Source organism: Oncorhynchus masou, chromosome 5, assembly GCF_036934945.1.
Source record: "Oncorhynchus masou masou isolate Uvic2021 chromosome 5, UVic_Omas_1.1, whole genome shotgun sequence".
In the NCBI taxonomy this organism is placed as follows: domain Eukaryota; kingdom Metazoa; phylum Chordata; class Actinopteri; order Salmoniformes; family Salmonidae; genus Oncorhynchus; species Oncorhynchus masou.
The window spans coordinates 51,388,225-51,413,899 of NC_088216.1; the positions used below are offsets into that span (position 1 = coordinate 51,388,225).

General features: G+C 41.7%; 1 protein-coding gene across 6 annotated transcripts in view; it reads right to left on the reverse strand.

Moving 5' to 3' along the window:
* Positions 1-20,967, reverse strand: part of LOC135539796 (CUGBP Elav-like family member 4) — a 113,778-nt gene extending 92,811 nt beyond the window's left edge. For all 6 annotated transcript variants that reach the window (XM_064965925.1, XM_064965928.1, XM_064965924.1 and 3 more), the window contains exon 1: positions 20,351-20,967. In XM_064965925.1, the coding sequence (XP_064821997.1) occupies positions 20,351-20,588 (238 nt within the window). In that variant the 5' untranslated portion in view covers positions 20,589-20,967. The remainder of the gene's footprint in view (positions 1-20,350) is intronic.
* Between the last annotated feature and the right edge of the window lie 4,708 nt (positions 20,968-25,675).

Here is a 25,675-nt window from a genome sequence, read left to right on the forward strand (position 1 = left end):
ACTTCTAGCCATAACTCTGGTTGTAATTCCGATGGTGTCCACAAGATGGCAGCAGTGTATGTGCAAAGTTTCAGACAGATAACGTGAAGTATGAGCAAACCACATGACATCTAGTGTGAAGTCACCCAGGTACATTTGGGAAGATCGTGGAGACATTTGCATTCATGTTACATTTTTCTGCAAGAATATCGTCAAATCTGTATACTTGGACTTTGATTTAGCTTTTCCAGTATTAGTAGCCATATTATAAGTTAAAAATTTGAAAAACAACCAGATTTCAGAACTTCATAACTCTGAATATTCTTATAATTTTTGTCCAAAAGGAAAAGGCATGCTGTCGCACAACGTTAGCAGCTACATTTTGCGACAGATACAGGGTTTCCGGATATTCCAGTGAAGCCCATCTCATTGGCTATCTAGCTAGCTTTGTTTTACCTTGATTGGTGCTTATTTGACAACGTTAGAGTTGATCAAGTGAAGACTGCCCGCGTCATTGGCATGCCATGAATGCGTTGGCTCATTGACCACATTTGGTGTCCTATAGGATATACTACACCCCTAATGATATAGTGAAGTCTGGTTACATTCTAGGATCTCTGAGGAATACATACAAATGTGATTTGACTGGTTGAAACAACGTTTAGGGGTAGATTTTCACAGATTCCTTTCTTTGCAAATTGAACGACTGGAAATACAAAATCGATTGTGCATGCTATATGGACCTTTTTAGGATATAAGAAATTATGTTATCTAACAAAACGACACTTCATGTTATCTCTGGGACCCTTTGGATGATAAATCAGTTCAAGATTTCAGAATGGAAGTACACATTTCACCTTCAGTGTTGAATTTATCAGATCTCTATGAAAAATGTGTTCTGTTGTTAGGAGCTCTCCTCAAACAATAGCATGCCATTTATCTCAGTAATATCTACTGTAAGTTGGATAGTGCAGTTATATTAACAAGAATTTAAGCTTTCAGCCGATATAAGACACTTATATGTACCGAAATTAGTTGTTTCTCTAAAATCGTGACCGTGATTTACAACTGTCCTGTTGACGGGATGCTTATCCCTAACTTAACCAATTGGAATGAATGCCTAACCTTGATAATTTGGAGATAATGCCTGAACTTAACTCTAACCTTAACAATTTGGAGTTAATTCCTAAACTTAACCTTAAACACTGAGAAACATGGATGAATGTCTTATTCTGCTGTGAGACTGTGAGAGCTGGTAGGACTGTGTCAGGGGACCGGGATGGGTTTGGATAAGATTCCCATCCTCTGTAGTGATAAAAAAAATCTAGGCTCTGATTCGTAGGGAACTTATACGTAGGCCCAGGGAGAGACCTTAGAAGTCATTCAATTGCAAATCTGTAATCATTCGCTGAAGGATTTCTGTCCAAATAATTTCCAGACTGATTTGTTCATGGGGTTATGCTCTGAATGGCCAAGCAGAGAGCCAGCTGAGCTCACGAGCCACTGAGCCAAGTATTTGATTGCAATAGACACACACTCGCACAAATGCTAGACACACACAAATGCTAGACACACAAATGCACACACACACACACACACACACACACACACACACACACACACACACACACACACACACACACACACACACACACACACACACACACACACACACACACACACACACACACACACACACAAAACCATATGCTTACAGACATATCTATACTAAGGCAGAGGCCACAAATAGTAATATTGATATATCATGTGACATTTGTGGTATTGATGTGTTAATTCATGTACACGTATCATGTATATATTTTGAACTACACTATACACAAAGTATACAAAACATCATGAACACCTGTTCTGACATAGACTGACCAGCTGAATCCAGCTGAAAGCTATGATCCCTTACTGATGTCACTTGTTGAATCCACTTCCATCTGTGTAGATAAGGGTAGGAGACAGGTTATAGAAGGATTTTTAAGCCTTGAGACATTTGAGACATGGATTGTGTATGTATGCCATTCAGAGGGAGAATGGGCAAGACAAAATAATTAAGTGCCTTTGAACGGGGTATGGTGGTAGCTGCCATACCCTGTTCAAAGAACTGCAACGCTGCTGGGTTTTTCACGCTCAACATCTTTATGCGTGTATTTTTATCTATTTTTTTGTACCTTTATTATCCAGATTAGTCTCATTGAGAAAAAAGATCAAATCTATTTTTCAACAGGGGGGTGCAATTCAATATTAGGAAGGTGTTCTTAGTGTTTCATACACATCCCATTGCCTCGACAACTAAAATCCAAATTTTTAAAAAGGAAGTGAACCTGCAGAAAATATATGGTGGTCGACGGCAGTATGCAAACCCAATGTTCCATATTATGCCTTTCCGTACCCTAACCCTTAAGTTAACCTCTCTGAAACTATACATTACCTCAACCTCAACCCACCCCGTGTTCCTAAACCTAACCATAACCCTAACCCTAATTTATTTACTCCACTGTGTCTAAACTAAAACAATATATGCCAGTCAAATATCCACTTCCTTCTTTAAAACGCAGACAATATTAATAACTGATAAGAGTTCACATAAAGTGTAGCAGTGAAAAAAAGCAGTCACTTATATAGGCACAACAACAACAACATTAACACATTGTCAAAAATGTCTGCCTACATCGGAAAGCGCTCACTTATTCACCCCTGGGGGCGGCTTTTAAGCGGTGAGGCCTAATTCTGCTGCTATTGCAGGAAGGTCATTTTCTTTCCAGGGCCATGATGGCCACAGACTAGTGCTTAAATCTCACAAAACGCAACCTATAAATTACAACAAAGGACAGAGGGGTCAGAGCCTAGCATGGAATGGAGCCAGGAGCCATCAATCTGCAGGGAGTGGGACATCTGTCTCTGGGAGTCCCTTGTTCTCTATCTGCCCCACTCTCACTCTCTCAATCTCTGTCTCTCTGCCTCTCTCTGTCTCTCTCCCTCTCTCTCTCTCTCTCTCTGCCTCTCTCTCTGCCCCTCTCTCTCTGATTTACTCTCTCTCTCTCTGCCTCACTCTATCTCTGCCCCTGCCTCTCTGCCTCTGTCGCTCTGCCTCTCGCTCTGCCTTTCTCTCTGCCTCGCTCGCTGCCTCTCTCGCTCTGCCTCTCTCTCTCTGCCTTTGTCTCTCTGACTCTCTCTATCTCTGCCTCTCTGCCTTACTCTCTGTCTCTCTGCCTCTCACTCGCGCTGCTTCTCTATCTCTACCTCTCTGTCTTCCCCTCTATCTGCCTCACTCTATCTCTGCCTCTGTCTCTCTGACTCTCTCTCTGCTTCTCTCTCTTCCCCTCTCTCTGCCTTACTCTCTCTCTGCTTCACTCGATCCCTGCCTCACTCAATCTCTGCCTTTGACTCTCTGCCTCTCTCTCTCTCTGCCTTACTACCCTACTTCATCTTATCGCTTTCTTCACGCACTCTCTTTATTTCAGTCTTTATGTTTTTCTCCCCCTGCCCCTTACAAATGCCCATCACAAGTTAGCATTTGCTTCACCGTAAGTTTGGTTGAGACTTAATCTTAGTAGTAACATCTCGTACACCCCCCCCCCCCCAAACTGCCCCCGAACACTCGAAAACTTCCCCATGACTTATTCATAGTCCTTTTTCCATTTTCTGAATCAGACTTTGTCTTGAATAATTAAGGAGATATTTCCAAAAGCTTTAACCCCCCTCCCAACTCCCTTTTACAGGTATTACAAGTTCATCCAGAGAGCTAAATGCATATCTGACCTCACATAATGACACGTTTTACCTCTTTAGACTTTTGGATCAACAGCATATAGGGAGTTGACCAATAACCAAAAGGTCACTGTTTCGAATATGTGCGAAGGTGAAACATCTGTTCATGTGCCCTTGAGCAAGGCACTTAAACAGATTTGCTCCAGTGGCGCCGTACTACTATAGCTGACAGTGTAAAACAGCACATTTCACTACACCTTTCCGGTGTATGTGAGAATAAAACATGTAAAAAAACATAAAAAATGGTTATAGAATCAACAATGGAAAGTAACACTGGCTATAGTTCCAGAATCAACAGCATAGAGGTACACTGTAGCTAGCTCTAGGACCAACAACATAGTTACACTGTAGCTAGCTCTAGGACCAACAACATAGTTACACTGTAGCTAGCTCTAGGACCAACAACATAGTTACACTGTAGCTAGCTCTAGGACCAACAACATAGTTACACTGTAGCTAGCTCTAGGACCAACAACATAGTTACACTATAGCTAGTTTTAGAATCAACTGCAGTGAGTTACATAGTTCTGTAGCTAATAGTTCTAGGATCAACAGCAGATCAACAGCAGTTCTAGGATCAATAGCAGATCAACAGCAGTTCAAGAATCAACTGCAGATCAACAGCAGTTCAAGGATCAACAGCAGATCAACAGCAGTTCTACGATCAACAGCAGATCAACAGCAGTTCTGGGATCAACAGTAGCTACTCCTATGGGCCTTGTTTCAATATTGATCTTAACCAGATCTTTTTGTATCCACTAAAAGCTTTTGATCTATTTTGATTTATACCTGTGCAACTGTTTCTTGTCACCCATGCTTATAAGATCCTTGGCTTGCTCACTATTCACGATATGGAACTAATGTATCCTCATTTAATGGCTGCTTTTATTAACTTTCATTTGATTGATTTTCTGTTGTCCTAATATTGCTTTTATTGGATATGGTGTGATGAATCCCACAGGTTCCCGTGAAAACATCTCATGAGGGTTATCCTGATTTATGAAGAAGAAAAAAAGAAAAACAAATCTCCACCATTTCATGTTCCCAGGAATATTTGAAGTGCTATGATATCTGTTATTCCAAACAATAAATATACTATGATAAAAAAACTATGTAGAAATGTATATGAAATTACGAAAGCATAAGACAGTGAACAATTGTGATATTAGGCTTAATGCCGTCATGTCTTTGTCTGACTAGAGTACATGTTTCAAGCCCCCTTGGCTCTCTTCTGGATGCGAGTAACCTGATTTACTATTCCCATTCCTGCCATGTGATTCCATTCGGCCACCTAAACCTCAAGACAGCATGGAGGCAAATCTCACACACACACTCACATGTACACACACACACACTCACCTGTACACACACACACACACACACACACACACACACACACACACACACACACACACACACACACACACACACACACACACACACACACACACACACACACACACACACACACACACACAAACACAAACACACACACACACACACACACACACACACCACCAGAACGCACGCACACATGCATGCACACACACACACACGCACGCACGCACGCACGCACGCACGCACGCACACACTACAGCATTAGAAATAAAGGCCTAATGGCTGAACACACACACAGTCTGCTAATAACCACTTTATTGTTATTAGCAACAAGCACTATAGTACAGGGCTATATAATCACTGGACCTATAGACAAAGGAACGTGTACCTTGCTCTTTAATTATATAGCATGGATGTGTACCCTGTAATTACACCTACACAGTACAGATGTGCGGTATGGCAATGAATGGCAGAGAGATTGCCTGCATTATGAACAAACAATAGAGAGGATTGTAATTCACTATCATTATGGTACAAAGCATGCAGCACCACAATATGGAGATAATTCTCATTCAGGAGACCTTTTGAGTCCTGTGTTGAATTCGCTCCTGTTCTCAGTCTGACCTACATGTTCCATTGATCTCTAAGAAGTTGAACTTCTAAATGTCACTAGATGTGTGCATCAGACCTACAATGGAATATAAACTGAGCCAGAATGTTGCAAGGCTTTATCCTCACTAACCCTCTAACTGGTCCTGTAGGATAAAGTTGGGGATGGGGGAGAATTGTGGTTGTTTTCGTTGGCTCAGTTGGTTGGAGATCGGTGCTTACCTCACCGGAGTTTATGGTTTGATTCCTGAATGGAAACCACACAAACAAATGCACGCACACTTTTCACAGGGAGCAATAGCAGAATGTGAGGATTAGCATTTTCTGAGGGAAATATCGCTGTAAAATTGAATAAAGAGGGGTGACTACACAACAACCCCAAAAAGTGAAATGTGTTAATAAAAGCTGTGTAAACAACAGAAAGTTTCCCATATTTTGAAAGTATTGCATTCTCTCACTCCGGAACAGAGGCTTTATCTGAAACCTCAGGGGAACAAGCAGATGGATCGAACAGAACCAAAGCGTCAGCCTCTTTAAACATTGAACATGGACCACAATAACACTTCCATGATGCAATTGCCTTGAAAACAGTAACTATTTAACCCTCTAAGGAGCCCTTGTCAAAACAGTGCTAGAGTACGCTTTCGGGCACTTAAAATCGCCATAGCAATAACATGGCAATAGCAAAAAAAACATAAAAACAACATCTTAATATGAGGAAGGAAGATGTTGTACTTCTGGCATTTTATTTATTAAGCCTCTTTTAGGGTAAACAACAGGTTAAGCTGATGAAAGTTTAAAGGCTGACAAAGTTAAGCATATCTTTGTGCTTCACATTTAGGATTGTGTATACAGTTAACATAAATCTTTCAGGGAATTATTATATATATACATTTTTTTAAATAAGTTTGTCCCTGCATTTTTAAACCGTATTGTGCTGACGATTTCTTATTGAGCAAAAGACCTTTAAGGCTGCGGGTATGGGTGTGTATAGAGGCGTGTCCAACCCACATGTGCCATCTTCAATTGGTAGTCAATGGGGTGATGTCACCCGAAGCGTCCCCCTTAGCATTTACCTTCTTGAACTAGGCTGAAGGGCCGTGGTTTGAAGGGAGCCTAGCGTTGTTCGCTACAATAGTATCTTTGTCTTAAGGAAAAGATCCCCATGCTATGTCTCGGCAATGTAAGTACATTGTAAATTTCCTGTCGTCTCAACATTATGCCTATGTAAATCTGATGCATGTGTGCTATCTGGTTAAGAGAAGTTGTTTGTTTGCTAAAAAGATTCATACAAAGTATAGTTGTTCCAAAAAAGGTATAGTCCAGTACTGTCAGAAGGGTTGGAGGTGCTGGTCTTGACTGGCTGCTTGGGTCAGGCTAGGCTGTACAGGGTTACACGCATGCTTGCATTGCACCACTATAAAACCTCAGGGGCCTCATTTATCGATCATGTGTAGGCACAAATCTGTGCCTAAACCTTGCGTGGGATCATATCCATGCAATGTGTGAGATTTATCAATATGAACGTTTACTTGAGAATGTGCGTAGATTGACGCACAGCCATGACCATGCGTACGCACAGTGCCAAGTGGTGGAATAAGGGAACTGCTTGTCAAGCATGGCCGAGTGAATGGTGAAAATATATGTTGAACATTTGTGAAATTATGAGAGTAATAATTCAATCATTTTTCAATTTCATTGTAATTCCATTGTGAATTCATGCAACATATCTTGGCAGGCTATATTATATAATTTGACCACTTCAGAGCATTTTTTTTACAACAAAAATCCATACAAAGTGCAGTAATTTGTTAAATTAGAGGCATATGTGAACATTAAACCATTGTTCAAATACTATAAATCTGAGATAATGGGAAAGTGAATGAGAGATGGCTAATCCTGATCGGTTAGAAGATTTGGCACAAGCTGCATTTTGCAGAGAGTGTGTTTTTAGAGACAGGTGTGACTTTTTTTGCAGAAAGTACAGATTGGCTCATCAGATAGATTTTGTGAAACTATCATATGGGGATTTTTGCTAGGATTTAAGACCTACTTTAGAAAGGCAAACACATGCCATTCCGGTGCATATCAAAGTGCTCTCCAGCCTCAGGTTTTCGGGCAACGGGCACTTTTCAGAGGGAGCTTACAGATCAAAATGACATAGACCTCGATGAGCCGATGGTTTGGATGCAATCATCACCAAAACGAACGGTTGCATACAATTTCCATACACCATCACACAACAGGTTGAAGTCAAGAGGGGTTTCTTTTCCATCATGGTTCTCAAATACGATCAGAGCAATAGATGACACCCACATCGCCGTAAAAGCACCATCCCAAAACGAGTTCAACTACGTGAACAGAGAAGGCTTCCACCCACTTCATTTATGTGCAGGTGATAGGTCATGTGGTTCAAAAGACGCTGCTGAATGTGGTGGCCAAGGTGAAACGCATGAATCGTTCACTCTGCAGAACAGCAATGTTGGCCTATGCAAACAAGAGATGGGAGCTGTTGAGGATGGATGGCTTATTGGGGAGTGTTGTCTCCTTGTTTGAAGTATATTTGCCGTTGCTAAATAAACTTGACACGTCCTAATGGTCCTCTCTTTTGAAGCTTTGATTTTATTTTTACTGGTCAAGGCATAACTGAGCGAGACATATAACACCTTTTTGTTATATTCAATCTCTGACACGAGCAACTCTATTTCAGTCTTTGAATTGTGTCATTTTTTTGTTTGTTTAGCTCTTCCTGGTTACGCCACTGTATTTCATGGTACGGCATTGTATATTACCCACAGGCTTTATTAAAGGGACGATTTTGAAATGCAAATACCCAAGGTTGTGCACAAGCCCTGAGGCTGAGAACAATTTACATTTATCAATGGTGATCTCCTAGCAGTGTGAGTATGATGATCGTAGGATTGTTTGATAAATCCCACTATGAACACAAACATTCTAAATTACGTTCCTAAGTAGTATTTTAGAATAGTTTTGACGCAATATTGACAAATGCGGCCCCTGGAATATTGACGCACACTATTCTTATATACAACAGTTGCTTGAATGTCCTTTTGAGATTACTCAACAAAGCCTGTAAGCAAAGAGTACAAGAGGTCTTTTATGTAGTGTGTACGACCCAGGTGATTTCAGATAGAAATGTGTGTTATAGATCTGCCATTCTCATTGAAGTCTGACAAGCAGTATCCCTGTTCCATGTGCAATCTTTCTATGCTTCCCCTCTGTACATTTAGCTCCCCTAAGATTGCTGAGGTCAGCAGCTCCTCTGACCTAAGGGATGAGTCCCTTCCCTCCAGGTCAGCGTAGCAATAATCCCCTGGGCCTTACTGTGTGGATACATTAACGACATCCTAATAAGAGCATATATGCGCGGAGTAGACCACATTTTGTCACATAAAAAATTCAGTTGTCAATCCAGCACCCTTAACATTAGAAGACTCAACATTTGCAGTGACAGATTAACACTAACAAACCGCAAGATGTTATTACTCGGTTACAACACGTTATGACTCAGTTACAACACGTTATGACTCGGTTACAACACGTTATGACTCGGTTACAACACGTTATGACTCGGTTACAACACGTTATGACTCGGGTACAACATGTTATGACTCGGTTACAACATGTTATGACTCGGGTACAACACGTTATGACTCGGTTACAACACGTTATGACTCGGGTACAACATGTTATTACTCGGTTACAACACGTTATGACTCGGTTACAACACGTTATGACTCGGGTACAACATGTTATGACTCGGTTACAACACGTTATGACTCGGTTACAACACGTTATGACTCGGGTACAACATGTTATGACTCGGGTACAACATGTTATGACTCGGGTACAACATGTTATGACTCGGTTACAACACGTTATGACTCGGGTACAACATGTTATGACTCGGTTACAACACGTTATGACTCGGTTACAACACGTTATGACTCGGTTACAACACGTTATGACTCGGTTACAACACGTTATGACTCGGGTACAACACGTTATGACTCGGGTACAACATGTTATTACTCGGTTACAACACGTTATGACTGGTTACAACGCGTTATGACCTGGTTACAACACGTTATGACTGGTTACAACACGTTATGACTCGGGTACAACATGTTATGACCTGGTACAACATGTTATTACTCGGTTACAACACGTTATGACTCGGTTTCAACACGTTATGACTCTGGTTACAACACGTTATGACTCGGGTACAACATGTAATGACTCGGGTACAACATGTTATTACTCGGTTACAACACGTTATGACTCGGTTACAACACATTATGACTCGGGTACAACATGTTATGACTCAGTTACAACATGTTATGAATCGGTTACAACACGTTATGACTCGGTTACAACACGTTATGACTCGGGTACAACATGTTATGACTCGGGTACAACATGTTATGACTCGGTTACAACACGTTATGACTTGGTTACAACACATTATGACTCGGGTACAACACGTTATGACTCGGTTACAACACGTTATGACTCGGGTACAACATGTTATGACTCGGTTACAACACGTTATGACTCGGTTACAACACGTTATGACTCGGGTACAACATGATATGACTCGGTTACAACATATTTGTTATGGTGTTAAATCATGTTCTGACAACGGTTCCACCAAAAGTAATTTGACAGGAATGAGGATACATGTAAAAGCAAGAGACATCCCGTATGATGAGAATCTGTTCTTACTGCACCATCAGTCAAACAATTTCTCTTCTGCTTTCACATTTCCCCCAATGTTATTAGCTATGTGGTGTGTGTGTGACGTGTGTGCCACTTCCTGTGTTTTACTGACACTTCCATATACCTGTACAGTGTCTGTCAATCTCCTAAACTAATATGAGACTGCGTCCTCTGCCAGAACGTCCCCATTCCTTCATGATGATAAAGGTCACAGGCTTTAATGAGTCCAATGAGGAGGTCACAATAGCAAGAGGTCTCTTCCCCCCCTGACAGCAATCATAACTCCCGACCTGCAGTTAGCATGCTAATCATCTAGTCTTTGATCCCCTCACCATTTCCCTTCTCCCTCCCCCATTCCTCTCCTCCCTACATGACCATAGCTCACTGTAAGTAACTAGCTCTCTGGGCTAATGATCCCGGACAATCATAATGGACAACAGCATCCGAGGCACCTTGACAACTGTCCCCACTGACAGATTAGGCAAATTAGGCACGTCTCACGTTCTCCTCCCTATTTTTCGTCTTGAGGCTCGGATGTTTTTAGACACCAAGAGGTGTGCGTGGGGCGGTTGAGCTGGTGGGAGGATTTTGGCGACACGCGGCCTCGTCTGTGACACATGTTGCCCCTTTTCCCCAACAAAACACTCAACATCGATCGCTGCACGTCGTCATAGAAACAGGGCACGATGTGGTGCCTGAGTGTGCATTCCGAACGGAGCTGAGTGGAGAATTCTGGGCAGGGAATGAGAGAGGGAAGGAGGGGTACACACACACCCCAAACCAACGAAGTGAGGAGAAAAAACAGCCCACAGAGGGGATGATGCAACAAGAGTGAAATCCTGCGGCCAAAATGCTTGGTGCATTAACGCAGCCCGGTAGAACCCCCCCCCCCCCTCGCCTCTGTCTTGCTCTCTCTGTCTCTCTCTTTCTGTCTCTCTGTCTGTCTCTCTCTGTCTCTCTGTCTGTCTCTCTCTCTGTCTGTCTCTCTGTTTGTCTCTCTTTCCTTTTCCTTGTTGAAAGGCTACATTGGTTTCAGCGCCTCGCTGCCTGTCAGGAGGAACTTCCAATGCGGCAACCTGTAACACCTTCCCAGAGTGCCACAGGGTATTACATTTACGATACTGCAGTGCCTTCAGACATTATGTCCATTGACGATGTTCCCAGTTTCAGCTAGTTTTCAAAGCAGTCAGTATCCAGATTTGATGAATTCTTAATGAAAGAAGATATTTTTTAATATTTCATGATGATTTCCATTGCTTCTCTAAGATGAAGGGTCCCTATGTGGACCAACAGGTCTAGAACTACGCTACCAGGGGCTGTTTCCCAGACCCAGGTCAAACTGCCAATCAACACTCTGTACAGTGTATCACTCGCTCCATCCACAATTAAGTTACAGTAGGTTAACTGTCCTCTCTTAACCTCCTAAAGTCAACGCTGCGCCTAAATTGAATTAGCATAATAAAACAATCCCCTTAATCTGTCTGTTTAAGCTAGATATATCTGTTGTTTTTGCTTGGGCTGTTTCGCAATCCACCGCATCTGCCCAATGTTGTCCTTCCGTGTCTGTGGTGGAAGGTGGCAGAGCTACAGTGGTGTTTGTCAGATCAGGCGATCAGGAGACATACCGAAAATCCCGGTCTTCTCGCGAAAACCGTCCTAATAGTTTGATCTGGAAACTAATATGGAAAGCGGAGACTCACGAACACGATGGAAGTGAATGAATGGAAGTGAATAAGGCATTTTCTTTGCCTTCTTATATCTCTCATACACTTCAAAACATACTTCATTTCAATTTAGGTTTTGGCTGTATGTTTTAGTAATGTTTACATATTGATGTTTGTGACATGTCTACTTTTATAGGCGACATTTGGGGATCATAGGGGATCTTGAAAGGCATATATTTTTTAGATAGGATTAATCACCTGTGATAATTTATCTACATCACCTGCCAGCCAGCCTGCCCAGTATCTAGTACAAAATAAGGTGAGTGCAGAAGCCCAACGGGAGCATCTCTGTCCGCCTTTCAATTGAATTGGTCAAAAAAACACCAGAAGATATCAATGTACCTATTCCTGGTGCTTCTCTCACTTTCAAAGGACTCCTAGGAAAACCCCAAAGCAGAGCTTCCGAAGGCAACTCTGACAAGAGAGGACATTTTCGTTTATCTTTAACAATATATGCAATTACTCTGTTACTACATATGTATTACACTGTTATTACACCAAAACATCTGATGATAAAGGACACATGCATTGTTGACACTTGACAGTCATACATGCTAGGAGCGTCTCATTGAACCAAGGTGAATTACGAGGGCGTCTGTCTCTGGCAGTCACCTGGTTGGTAGTGTACTTCCATATCTCCACCCTCCCTCCCATGCTGCATTGCAAAAAAAGAGAGAAAGTGGCCCGTCTTTGTGCCGGCGTCCCTCTCAGCACGGCGGCAGCTGGTGACTGTTATAAATGGCCTCTATTAGTACGGCCCAGTCGCAGAGGGGAGAGAAATAAAATCATTGGGAGAATATAGGCCTAGTGTTGTCACCTCTGTGCCCGTTCCCTTCCTTCCTCAGCCTCCTCTATCCACCCCCTCCCTTTCAAGGGGCCGGCAATTTAAACACTAGATTGCTAGTGATACATGGGGTCATTATTGGGATGGTTATGGCAATTTTATTTATTTATTTGTTTATTTGTCAGGGAGCATGTACAACATGCCATTGCACCAGATTTAGCTCATTTTCATCTGTAGTCGCTGGGCAGAAAACAAAACAACATGAATACATCAATACAATGCTACAATATAACAGACTATTAAAATCTCCCTCTATCTATACTGAACAAAAAATATAAATGCAACATGCATTCAATTGGGCCTAATCTGTGGAATTCACATGACTAGGAATACAAATATGCCTCAGTTGGTCACAGATATATATATATATATATATATATATATATATATATATATATATATATATATATCTGTGACCAACTATATACATATATATATGACATGACTGGTTTGCCTTTAGCCACTTTTTCAGGTTATGCCTTGAAACTAGCAAAGGTACTGCACTCTCTCACAATGGTTGGCAGGGTGTTCATAATCCAGATGCTCTGACTGAAAAAGATGTCTGGTCAAATTTGGTGGACCTAAACTGAGTTGAGCAGACTCCTCTGGTTGAAGCTCTTGTTGTCCTGGTATTGTCCTTGCAATAGGTAACAAACTGCTTAAGAGGTGGTGGGGCAATGTCATGAGTGATCTTAAACAGCAGAGTGGTGTCGGCATAAGAAGCTCTTAAAGCTCAGTAGGTTGTATTTCTTAATGATATTGTAGTGGGGACAGCTGTTTGATTTTTTTGTCCAGCACTTTCAGAGTTTCTTTATAGAGCTTTTAAAGTGGTTTCGTTGCTGTGATACCAGCTCGTGACCAGGTTGTGACACAGTACGAGAGAAGGGACAAAATCATTGAGTGCATGTACGACTTAGCAGCATCTGCTGACATTTGGCTCCTCAAAAATTAGACATTTACCAGGTTGCGTTCGACTGTTACATTTACTTTTTTTAAATTTAGTTTTTTTTGAAGGACAGGTTAGAGTCACAATGGTATAGTAGAGTAGTATCCAAGGAATGTGAGACAATGGGCAATGTAGGAGGCTGTCTATCTAACTATTATAACATGTCACTATAACATTAGTAATAGCATATTAATAGCATCTCTAGGTGGTGTTAGTTGTTAACACGTTCAGAGCTTTATTGGACAATCACACAAAATCACACTAATCTTTGTTAAAGGTATTTTCATATTTCCAAACCAGCCAAAATCATTTCATTTTAGAGTTTTTTCAATAACAATGGTTTGTCCATCAGGTCAAATAAAGGGCAGTGTTGAGAAACAGGGGATAAACCCTTCACAGCAGGAAAATAAAGAGGTGTCACGCCCTGGTCTTAGTATTTTGTGTTTTCTTTATCTATTTGGTCAGGCCAGGGTGTGACATGGGTTTTTGTATGTGGTGTGTTTTGTCTTGTGGTTTTTTCACAGGTATTGGGATTGTAGCTTAGTGGGGTTTTCTAGGTTAGTCTATGGCTGTCTGAAGTGGTTCTCAATCAGAGGCAGGTGTTTATCGTTGTCTCTGATTGGGAATATTCTTTGAGTGTTTCGTGGGTGATTGTCCTTGTTTCTGTCGTGTGTTAGTTTGCACCAGTATAGGCTGTTTTGGTTTTCGTGTTCCGACTCTCATTCACATGAAGAAAGCTGTTACAAGAGGAATAAAGCATATGGAGGAAAGGAGAAGTAGTAAAGGTGTGGATACTCAACTTTTGACTACTTTATTTATAAGAATCTTTAGGAGAGTCAATCATTTTAATCCCTATTTGTTTTGGGGGGGGGGGGAATAATTGACTTGTTAAAACCCCCCTAAGGTGGATGTCTGCGCCCCCTGTGGAGATCTAATTTGCATAATTATAAAATCCCCATGAAAATGTGCAATTTAAGCTAGAGATATCTCTTTTTTTTTTGCATTGGATGCATCCGCCTATGTAACTCTTCTGCATCTGTGGTGAAAGGTGACAGAGCTACAGTAGAGCTGTGTTAATCAGAGCATAAGACAACCTGGAAATCGGTCTTCACACAAAATCGCCTGAAGCATCTGAATGGTTTGGCCTACAAACTATTATGACCCCTCTATGAAAATATGAGACTCTCACAAACACAATGGTGTTCTCCGACCGCCGCAAGAATTTTGGGACTCGTCTGAAGTCGGTACAGCCAATCTGCCAACTTCTGTGTGTTGTGTCCGAACAGTTTGGGCTATACACTAATATACACGTACCTGTCAGCTGTTTTGCTCTAGGATGCCCACAGGCCTCACAAGACTCGTCTGAAGGTCGCCCGTTGACAGTCCCCAAAAAATGTATGGAGTATATATATGGACTCTTTAGAGGCAAAAATAAGGGGTTGAATACATGTAAAAAAAAAAAAAAACAAAAAACGATCAAATGTGTCCCGATCTTCATTAAATCTCTCAGATATGGGATGGACACTTCAGAACAAACTTCCTTTATGTTTTTTTTGTGGACTATATGTTGTTCAATGTGTGTATGGGCTAATAGCAGTAAGGATAAATCATTTATTTACTCAAATAATGTTTTTATTTTATTTTGTTACTTCAAGGGGTCTTGATATGGCCTTCTAAAACAATTATATATAACTTACTAGATCCCCCCTCTCTCGTGGCTTAGACAGGGCTTAGACTGTTTAATGCCAAAAACAAGGAGTTAAATACATGTAAAACAATTTTATACAGTATATATATATATATATGTATATATATATGTATATATATATATATATATATATATATATATATATATATATATATATATATATATATATATATATATATATATATGTATATATATATGTATATATATGTGTGTATATATGTTTCCTTATCTTTGTTATCTCTCAGACATAGAACACACAAAAAACTTCCTTTTGATTTTTTGGGGGCATGTAGTTGTTCCATGTAGTGAATCTGTTATTGGGCTAATAGCAGTAAGGTCAAAAATATTTTCTCATCAAATATTTTTTTTTTATATCAAACAATTCCATATAGCTTCGTAGTACAAACTCAAAACCCCAACAAAGCAATAATCAATAACAATGTATTACTAGAAAAAAGCACACGAGAAATAAGAATATGAAATACTTTATTGTATAAATAAGTAAGCATACTATACACAGGAAATATTTAAAAAGTCCATTCCAATACCATATTTACATGTGCAAGGATACTGGAGTGATGGAGGTAGATATGTATAGGGGTAAGGGGAGATTAGGCAACAGTGGTGTAAAGTACTTAAGTTAAAATATTTTAAAGTAGTACTTAAGTAGTTATTTTGAGTATCAGTGTGCCCCTGGCTATCCATAAGTAAATAAAAAAACAGGCAAAGGGTGCTGTCTGGTTTGCTTAATATAATAGTTCTTACTGGGTGACTTTCACTTTTAGTTGAGTCATTTTCTTTTAAGGTATCTTTACTTTTACTCAAGTATGACAATTGGGTACTTTTTCCACCACTGCTAGGCAACAGGATATAAGATAAACAAAATAGCAGCAGCTTGCATGTGAGTGTGGGTGTGTAGGGTCCGTATAAACATATGTGCATATTATGTGTGAGTGAGCAAATGCGTGAGTGATTGTCTGTGTTGGAGTGACAGTGTGTGTGAATGTGTAGGGCCCTGTGAGTGTGCATGCAATGTAATGTAAAATACTGTATATAGAGACAATGTAAAATACTGTGCATAGAGACAATGTAAAATACTGTGCATAGAGACAATGTAAAATACTGTGCATAGAGACAATGTAAAATACTGTGCATAGAGACAATGTAAAATACTGTGCATAGAGACAATGTAAAATACTGAAATAAAAGGTCAATAAAGATACAAGGGAAACTCTGTCCATGTAGGTATTTTCTTAGCTATTTATCAGTTGTATTGCTTGGGGATAGAGGCTGTTCAAGAGCCTGTTGGTGTTAGACTTGATGAACCGGTACTTCTTGCCATGCGGCAGCAGAGAAAATAGTCTATGGTTTGGGTGGTTGGGGTATTTGACGATTTTCCAGGCCTTCTTTTGACACCGCCTGATATAGAGGCCATGGATAGCAGGGAGTTCGGCCCCAGTGATGTACTGCGCTGTCTGCACAACTCTCTGTAGCGCCATGCGATTGAGGGCAGTGCTATTGCCATACGAAGCAGTGATGCTTCAATGGTGCAGCTGTAGGATCATTTCAGGATTTGAGGGCCCATGCCAAACTTTTTCAACCTCCTGAAGGTGAAGAGGCACTGTCGCACCTTCTTCACGACTGTTCGTGTGTGTCTGGACCATTTGAAGTCTTTAGTGATTTGGACACCGAGGAACTTGAAGCTGTCTACCTGCTCCACTGCCGTCCCGTCGATGTGGATGGGGGCGTGCTCACCTCTCCATTTCCTGTAGTCCACGATCAGCTCCTTGGTCTTGTTGACGTCGAAGGAGAGGTTGCTGCTCCAGCACCACACTGCCAAGGCACTGAACTCCTCCCTGTAGGCTGACTCATCGTCGCCGGTGATCAGGCCTACCATCCGTCGTGTCGTCAGCGAACTTGATAGACACTCACTTAGTGAAGACTACAGGTCTGAATTCCAGCAAATTCAACAACCATGTTTCTGTCACTATAGAATACACTAACGGGTGGTAACTACAATTCAATCAAAGGGCGAGGCACACTGGGAAATACACAAATAAGGTTGAATAAATTCTCAAGTTGAATTATATTCAATCAACGTAAAATTAAAAGTTGAGCGAACATAGTATTCAACTTAAGAATGTATGTTGGTTCAGTTAATATGCTCAAAAATGGGCACACTATAAATCGTATTGAAGCTGGATGTCTTGATATTTTAAGTTTAATCAACTTCAATGCTATTTTGTTGAGGAAACTGGAAATTTTATTTGCAGCTGGTTGCCTTGATTTTTTTTAGTTGAGTCAACACATTTCTTTTTTACAGTGTGGCAAAAGGCTGCACATATTCTCAGACCCTAGTGTTGTTGACTTTTCTTGCAGTTTTAACACCAATAAAAAGCCAAGAACATTCTTCAACCCTAAAGTTGTTTATAGATCAACATTGTCCTTGTTTGATATACATCCATTGGACTACATTTTGTACCACAATTGGAAAACGTTGCCAGTCACACGTTTTGCCAGCTTGTAGATATATCCAAAATAGGATGAAAACAATGACATGTTGTGAACCATGCTATGACACCGACTGTCTAGGGGGTAGGCCAGTACAGTCAAAATGCAAACCGCTACCTCTGTTAAGACAATGGTTACTTGACATGAGGTCATGACTGGACATAACACCTTACGGCAGGTCTTATAACACCTTCATATCTATGACACTGTCAAATATTATAAGCAGTCTAATAACATATTATAAAGGCTTGTTACAAGTAACAAACATTATACCTGTTGGCTGTAAGTAAAACTCAAGTTAATACATTCAGACATAACCTGACAGCAATTTCATAGTAACAAACCCCCAACATTCGACAAACATCCTGTTTGCGGGGAGGTGTAGGGATATTGGTCTGGCCGGGAGAAGGAGTGTGTATATATAACGTCTTGACCAACCAGCTAGCCAGTGAGAGGGCTAGCACCTCCAGCTAGTTAAAATATGAGAGCGGTGCTGCGGAGGGGGGCTCACTAATGAAGGGGGGGGGGGGGGCTGCCTGTGAGGCCAGGCCATATATCGCTGTGAGGAGACAGTTCCTAGAATCACCCGGCGTGGCCGCCCATAGTTCACGGGCCACGCATGATTAACCGTTAGACAGGGAATCGCTACTACAGCTGGGCTATTAATAAAATATATACCCTCCTCCCTTCCTCTCTCTCCTCCTTCTCCTCTTCACCCTTCACACTCTTCTCTTTGGTTCCCCCTTCCCCGGCAATCTCTTCCTCCCTCCTTCCTGCTTTATTTGTATTTCATCATCATGCAAAATGTCACGTTGTTAAAAGGATCGGGGGTGGTCGGGGATTGGGGGATACTACCAGGATTGGAAAGCTCAAACACTAGCTCTGTTTGTACTTTAACATCCCCATGTGAAGTGAGCCTGTGGAGTCTGAAAATGCCCTCCAGGTGTTGCAGATCAATTGAACCCTTCAATCGAAGAACTATACATGTGCTTTTTTCATTTTCAGATGATTACTGATTACTGATTTTGTTCACTGTAATGTCCAGTAATGTCCAGAATTGTCAACCCACATGGGATGTATTGTTCATGTTATCTATTGATAGTTTTTTTGTAATATCAATACTCTGGATCAACAACTTGATCATTACCATAATACCAAAGGGTTGACAAGCTCTCAAAGGGTATAGCATATCAATAGGTAGGATACGATCTCACACTTGCACACGCGAGCGAGCGCGCGCACGCGTGACTAACACACGCACAGTCCTTCAGTCCTCTCTCTATGTATAAGCTGGTTGTTCAAACACCTGTCTCCAGAAACACAAAACATCTCCATGCATGATGCCAGGCACTAGACTAGAGCATAACATCAATGACATATGGTAGGTAGGCGGGTGGACCACATATAATTGATTTAGGTAGGGAATACTGTAGAACGCATTATGTAAAATCTCAAATATTGGTCACATTTGCTCAGAAAATCATACAGAAGCCCCCGCGCACACGCACGAGCTCGCACGCACGCGCGCACACACATACAATTCCCCTCCCTCCATCTTTCCTATTGCAGGAAACTTGCCATCACGCGCAACAGAGTGCAAGGTGCCGTGGGCAATAAGCCACGGGCTCCACGGGTATATTCGAGAAATGTTTTAACATCGAAGTAGGGTGATTCTGCACTTGTGAATTAATGCACAATGACTATATGTGTGACTCGTTACTCTTAACAAGTAGCACTTCGAAAGATACAAGAGAACGGCACATGCTCTTAATATTGTTACATAATATTAGCTGTCGTGATTCGTGCCAGCGCTGTATGCCTGGATAACACAGAACATTAATACATGGATATGTTAGTTGAAATGTCTCAATATTCATTACGGAATCCAGACTATAGCAATGGACTATTCATTTTCCGATAACATGAAACCTGTCGAGAGTATACTACAATAGTAAATGACACAAAAAGATTACTATAAAAATACCAACTATTACTATGCAACAACCACACGTGTCCAATACGTGTCAGTCCTGTCTCCCGAACCAGGGGGAACAAGACTGCAAGCCATGGACAGATATTCGTGACAGGCAACGGCGACGGGAGCCGAGGAGAAAAGAGAATGAAGATGGGAATCCCGCTCTCTCTTTGACCGAGTAGTAGGCTCAACCCACCTTTGTGCATGCCCGTAAAGCGGTCCTTGAGCACGGTGAGCTCGTAGATCTTGCCGAACTCCTCAAAGAGCGGTCGGAGGTCCTTCTCGTCCAGGTTGCGTGGTATCTGCCCGATGAACAGTTTGATAGCGTCGTGGTCCTTCATAGGGATGGTGCCCCCGCAGCCCGCTGGACTGTGGCTTAATCCGTTCACCAGCCCGTTTGTGCCATCCACCTGTCCGTTCGTTAAAGTTGCCATCTTCGGACCGGCAATGAGTTGTGGTAACAGCGGCGGCAGCAGCAGCGCAATCTTGGTGGCCTTGTGTAGAAGCTTCCGAAGTATTGGTCAAAAATGTTATTCAAAAAAGCCTTGCTGGTCCTACTTCTAGTCCTACCAAGGCAAATATGTACATGGATAAGTATACATATGTATCATTGGGCTAAAACGAATATCAAAGACTTGGAGCTGTCTGCTGGTCCCGGCGGAGGCGTGATTCCTTGTATTTATGTCCTAGTTAATAATTCATTCATTCATTTAGTAAAATAGATGAGAGGAATAGAGAGAGAGAGAGAGAGAGAGAGACCAAGAGCTTTCGCTTTCTATTTACACCTTTCGTTCCCCTAGTCCCTGCTTCTGGGTTCCCTTTTATTTTTTGCATTGAGAAGTCGGTATGGGTGTTCTCGGTTTAAACGAACGGGGCCAGCTCAAGAGCTGCAAGGACTGCGGGGAGGTATGGAACAAGGGGAACCACTATAACTCGATGTTTTTGTTACACAGCCTTTTCTCTACCCCTTCCCGTTGGTACGTTCCACCAAGAGAAAGGGGGTTTATAAATAAAGAAAAGAGTGAATTTGTACGGTTCTTTGTGCAATAGTCAACCAAGTGTAAATCACGCCACGTTTGCAGGGAAATAATAGGGATAATAATAATAATAATAGTATGCTATTATATATATATATAAAGCTCTTGGTCTCTCTTCCCTTATGCCTATTATATATATATATATATACATCTAGTAAAAAGCATGAGCTGACGCACACCCCAAATCTTTTGAAGAGGTGTTGACTAACGAGAGTCGTACACTCTCTCTCACTCTCTCTCTCTCTCTCTCTCTTTCTCTCTCATATATATATATACAGTATCTACCATATGTTCCTTTCAAAATATACCCCAATAGGCAACCAACACTGATTGATTGAAAACCATTTTGATTTGGAGTGAAAGGCCATTAAAGTGGTGTAGAACCATTCGAAGAATATTCACCTAAATACCGATAACAGGCGCTTGAACGCTTGAATAGCGGGTAGGTGGACAGTGCCTGGTGCTGAAATCTTCGAGCCGAGGTAAAGGCAACATCGGCGGCTAAAATATGTTTCAGGGAATGTTAGGATGTGTCAGTCGAAGAAATGTCGCACAGTATAGCCTATAGCTCGAGGAGGAATCTATTCTGTTCAGATTCTGATGTAGATCTATTTGAACAGAAGGAAGTCTGGAAGCACCGCCGAGCAGGATAGACGGGCACATCGGAAGGGGCAGCAAAGAGAGAGGGAAGGCTACAACATTCGAAACAGCTCCAGGATCCACTTACATGTGCCAATCTGATGCCATCGACGAAGTTCAATGCTGGGATATATCCTGACAAACACACACACACACACACACACACACACACACACACACACACACACACACACACACACACACACACACACACACACACACACACACACACACACACACACACACACACACACACACACACACACACACACACACACACACACACACACACACACACACACAGTACTTTGTTGAAGCCCCTTTGACAGCAATTAGAGCCTCAATTCTTCTTGGGTGTGGCGCTGTAAGCTTGGCACAACTGTATTTGGGAAGTTTCTCCCATTCTTCTCTGCAGATAATCTCAAGCTTGTCGGGTAGGATGGGGAGCATCGCCGCACAGCTATTTACTGGTATTTCCAGAGATGTTCGATCGAGTTAAAATCCGGGCTCTGGCTGGACCACTCAAGGACATTCAGAGACTTGTCCCAAAGCCACTCCTGCATTGTCTTGGCTGTGTGCTTAGGATAGTGGTCCTATTGAAAGGCGAACCTTCACCCCAGTCTAAGGTCCTGAGTGCTCTGGAGCAGGTTTTCATCAAGGGGCTCTCTGTACTTTGCTCCGTTCATCTTTCCCTCGATCCTGACTAGTCTCCCAGTCCCTGCCACTGAAAAACATCCCACAGCATGATGCTGCCACCACCATGCTTCATCACAGGAATGGTGCCAGATTTCCTCCAGATGTGACACTTGGCATTCAGGCCAAATAGTTCAATCTTGGTTTCATCAGACCAGAGAATCTATTTTCTCATGGTTTGAGAGTCCTTTAGGTGCCTTTTGGGAAACTCCAAGTGGACGGTCATGTGCCTTTTTACTGAGAAGTGGCTTCCGTCTGGCCACTCTACCATAAAGGCCTGATTGGTGGAGTGCTGCAGAGATGGTTAACCTTCTGGAAGGTTCTCGAATCTCCACAGAGGAACCCTGGAGCTCTGTCGGAGATATTATTGGGTTCTTGGTCCCCTTTCTGACCAAGTCCCTTCTCCCCCGATTTCTCAGTTTGGCCAGTCTGCCAGCTCTAGGAAGACACTTGGTGGTTCCAAACTTCTTTCATATAAGAATGATGGAGGACACTGTGATCTTGGGGACCTTGAATGCTGCAGACATTTTTTGGTACCCATCCCCAGATCTGTGCCTCGACATATCCTGTCTTGGAGCTCTATGGACAATTCCTTTGACGTCATGGCTTGGTTTTGCTCTGACATGTAGATTCAAGTGTGGGACCTTATATAGACAGGTATGTGCCTTTCCAAATCATGTCCAATCAATTGAATTTACCACAGGCAGGTGGCCTCCAAACAAGTTGTAGAAACATCTCAAGGATGAAAAATAGAAACAGGATGCACCTGAGCTACATTTTGAGTCTCATAGCAAAGGGTCTGAATACTTACAGTACCAGTCAAAAGTTTGGAATCACCTACTCATTCAAGGGTTTTTCTTAATTTGTATTATTTTCTACATTGCAGAATAACAGTGAAGACATCAAAACTATGATATCCCACATATGCTGAGCACTTGTTGGCTGCTTTTCCTTCACTCTGCGGTCCAACTCATCCCAAACTATCTCAATTGGTTTGAGGCCGGGTAATTGTGGAGGAGGTCAGGTAGTGCAGCACTCCATCTCTGATGCAGCACTCCATCACTCTCCTTCTTGGTCAAATAGCTCTTACACAGCCTGAAGGTGTGTTGGGTCATTGTCCTGTTGAAAAACAAATGATAGTCCCACTAAGCCAAACCAGATGGGATGGCGTATCACTGCAGAATGCTGTGGTAGCCATGCTGGTTAAGTGTGCCTTGAATTCGAAATAAATCACAGACAGTGTCACCAGCAAAGACCATCCACACCTCCTCCTCCATGCTTCAAGGTGGGAACCACACATGCAGAGATCCTCTGTTCACCTACTCTGCGTCTCACAAAGACATGGCGGTTGGAACCAAAAATCTCAAGTTTGGACTCAACAGACCAAGGGACAGATTTCCACAGGTTCCATTGCTCATGTTTCTTGGTCCAATCGAGTCTTTTCTTCTTATTGGTGTCCTTTAGTAGTTGTTCTTTGTAGCAATTTGACCATGAAGGCCTGATTCACACAGTCTCCTCTGAACAGTTGATGTTGAGATGTGTCTGATTCTTGAACTCTGTGAAGCATTTATTTGGGCTGCAATTTGAGGTACAGTTAACTCCAATTTTATCCTCTGCAGCAGAGGTGACTCTGGCTCTTCCTTTCCTGTGGCGATCCTCATGAGAGCCAGTTTCATAATAGCGCTTGATGGTTTTAACGACTGCACTTGAAGAAACGTTCAAAGTTCTTGAATCGTTCCGGATTGACTGACCTTGATGTCTTAAGGTAATGATGGACTGTCAATTCTCTTTGCTTATTTGAGCTGTTTTTGCCATAATATGGACTTGGTATTTTACTAAATAGGGCTATCTTCTGTATACCAGCCCTACCTTGTCACAACACAAATGATTGGCTCAAATACAATAAGAACAAAATAAATTCCACAAATTAACTTTTTAACAAGGTACATCTGTTAATTGAATTGCATTCCAGGTGATTACCTGCTAGCTGGTTGAGAGAATTCCAAGAGTGTGCGAAGCTATCATCAAGGCAAAGGGTGGCTACTTTGAAGAATCTCAAATATAAAATATATTTTGATTTGCTTAACACTTTTTTGGTTACTACATGATTCTATATGTGTTATTCCATAGATTTGATGTCTTCACTATTATTCTACAAAGTAGAAAACAGTAAAAATAAAGAAAAACCCTGGAATGAGTAGGTGTGGCCAAACTTTTGATTGGTACTGTATGTAAATAAGGTATTTCTGTTTTTTTATATTTTTTGATTAATCTGCAAACATTTCTAAAAACCTGTTTTTGCTTTGATATTATGGGGTATTGTGTGTAGATTGATGAGGAACCTTTTTAACGTAACAAAACGTGGAGAAAGGGAAGGGGTCTGAATCATTTCCGAATGGACCCCCTAAAATGAACCCCCCTAAATGTAATGATAACCGTGTCCATTGTATACTATTAGTAATCAAGCAATTGACTGAGGAATTGACGGATTTCAAGTAGGCTATATGATGTGCACCTATATTTCGTGTTCAGATCTCGAGTAGAGTTAGTCAGTTAATTGATGGTGATGATGACGGCTGTGGCTGGACTTATAGTCTGACCTCGCTTTTTTAAATCTGCAGGCAAAGACATGTTAGCATGTTGTTAATTAAACTCTGAAGTAATTAGGTCTAATTCAAGATCAACCACCCACTTCATTTCCCCCCCTTATACTCTGAAAAACGTCCAAATGAGAAATGAACTAAGCAAAGCCCAAGTGCATTTCACGCTGACAGTGCAACTGTTGCACGTGAGCAGCCAGCCCACGCACAAACACATCATGCACACACACTGCTGCATTTTCATGTGTCACACAGTTGTCAAACTGCAAACACCTGCTTATGAAGACTGTGGGAGGTTCCTCCCACACATCTCTATTGTGCGTTTGATCAGTGAGGTGAGAAGAGAAAACTAATGTTGTTAAATGGCAACACAGGACCACATATAGGCAGAAACAGCAACACTAACAAACAGAAAACCATCAGGTGGACATACTGTAGGCATGTCTGTTTATGGTTGCCTCTATGGGCTTTGGTCAAAAGTAGTGCCATTAGGGACGCACTCTGTATGATATGTGAATAGACTACTCTAACCTTGTTCTAATACTTTTTAAG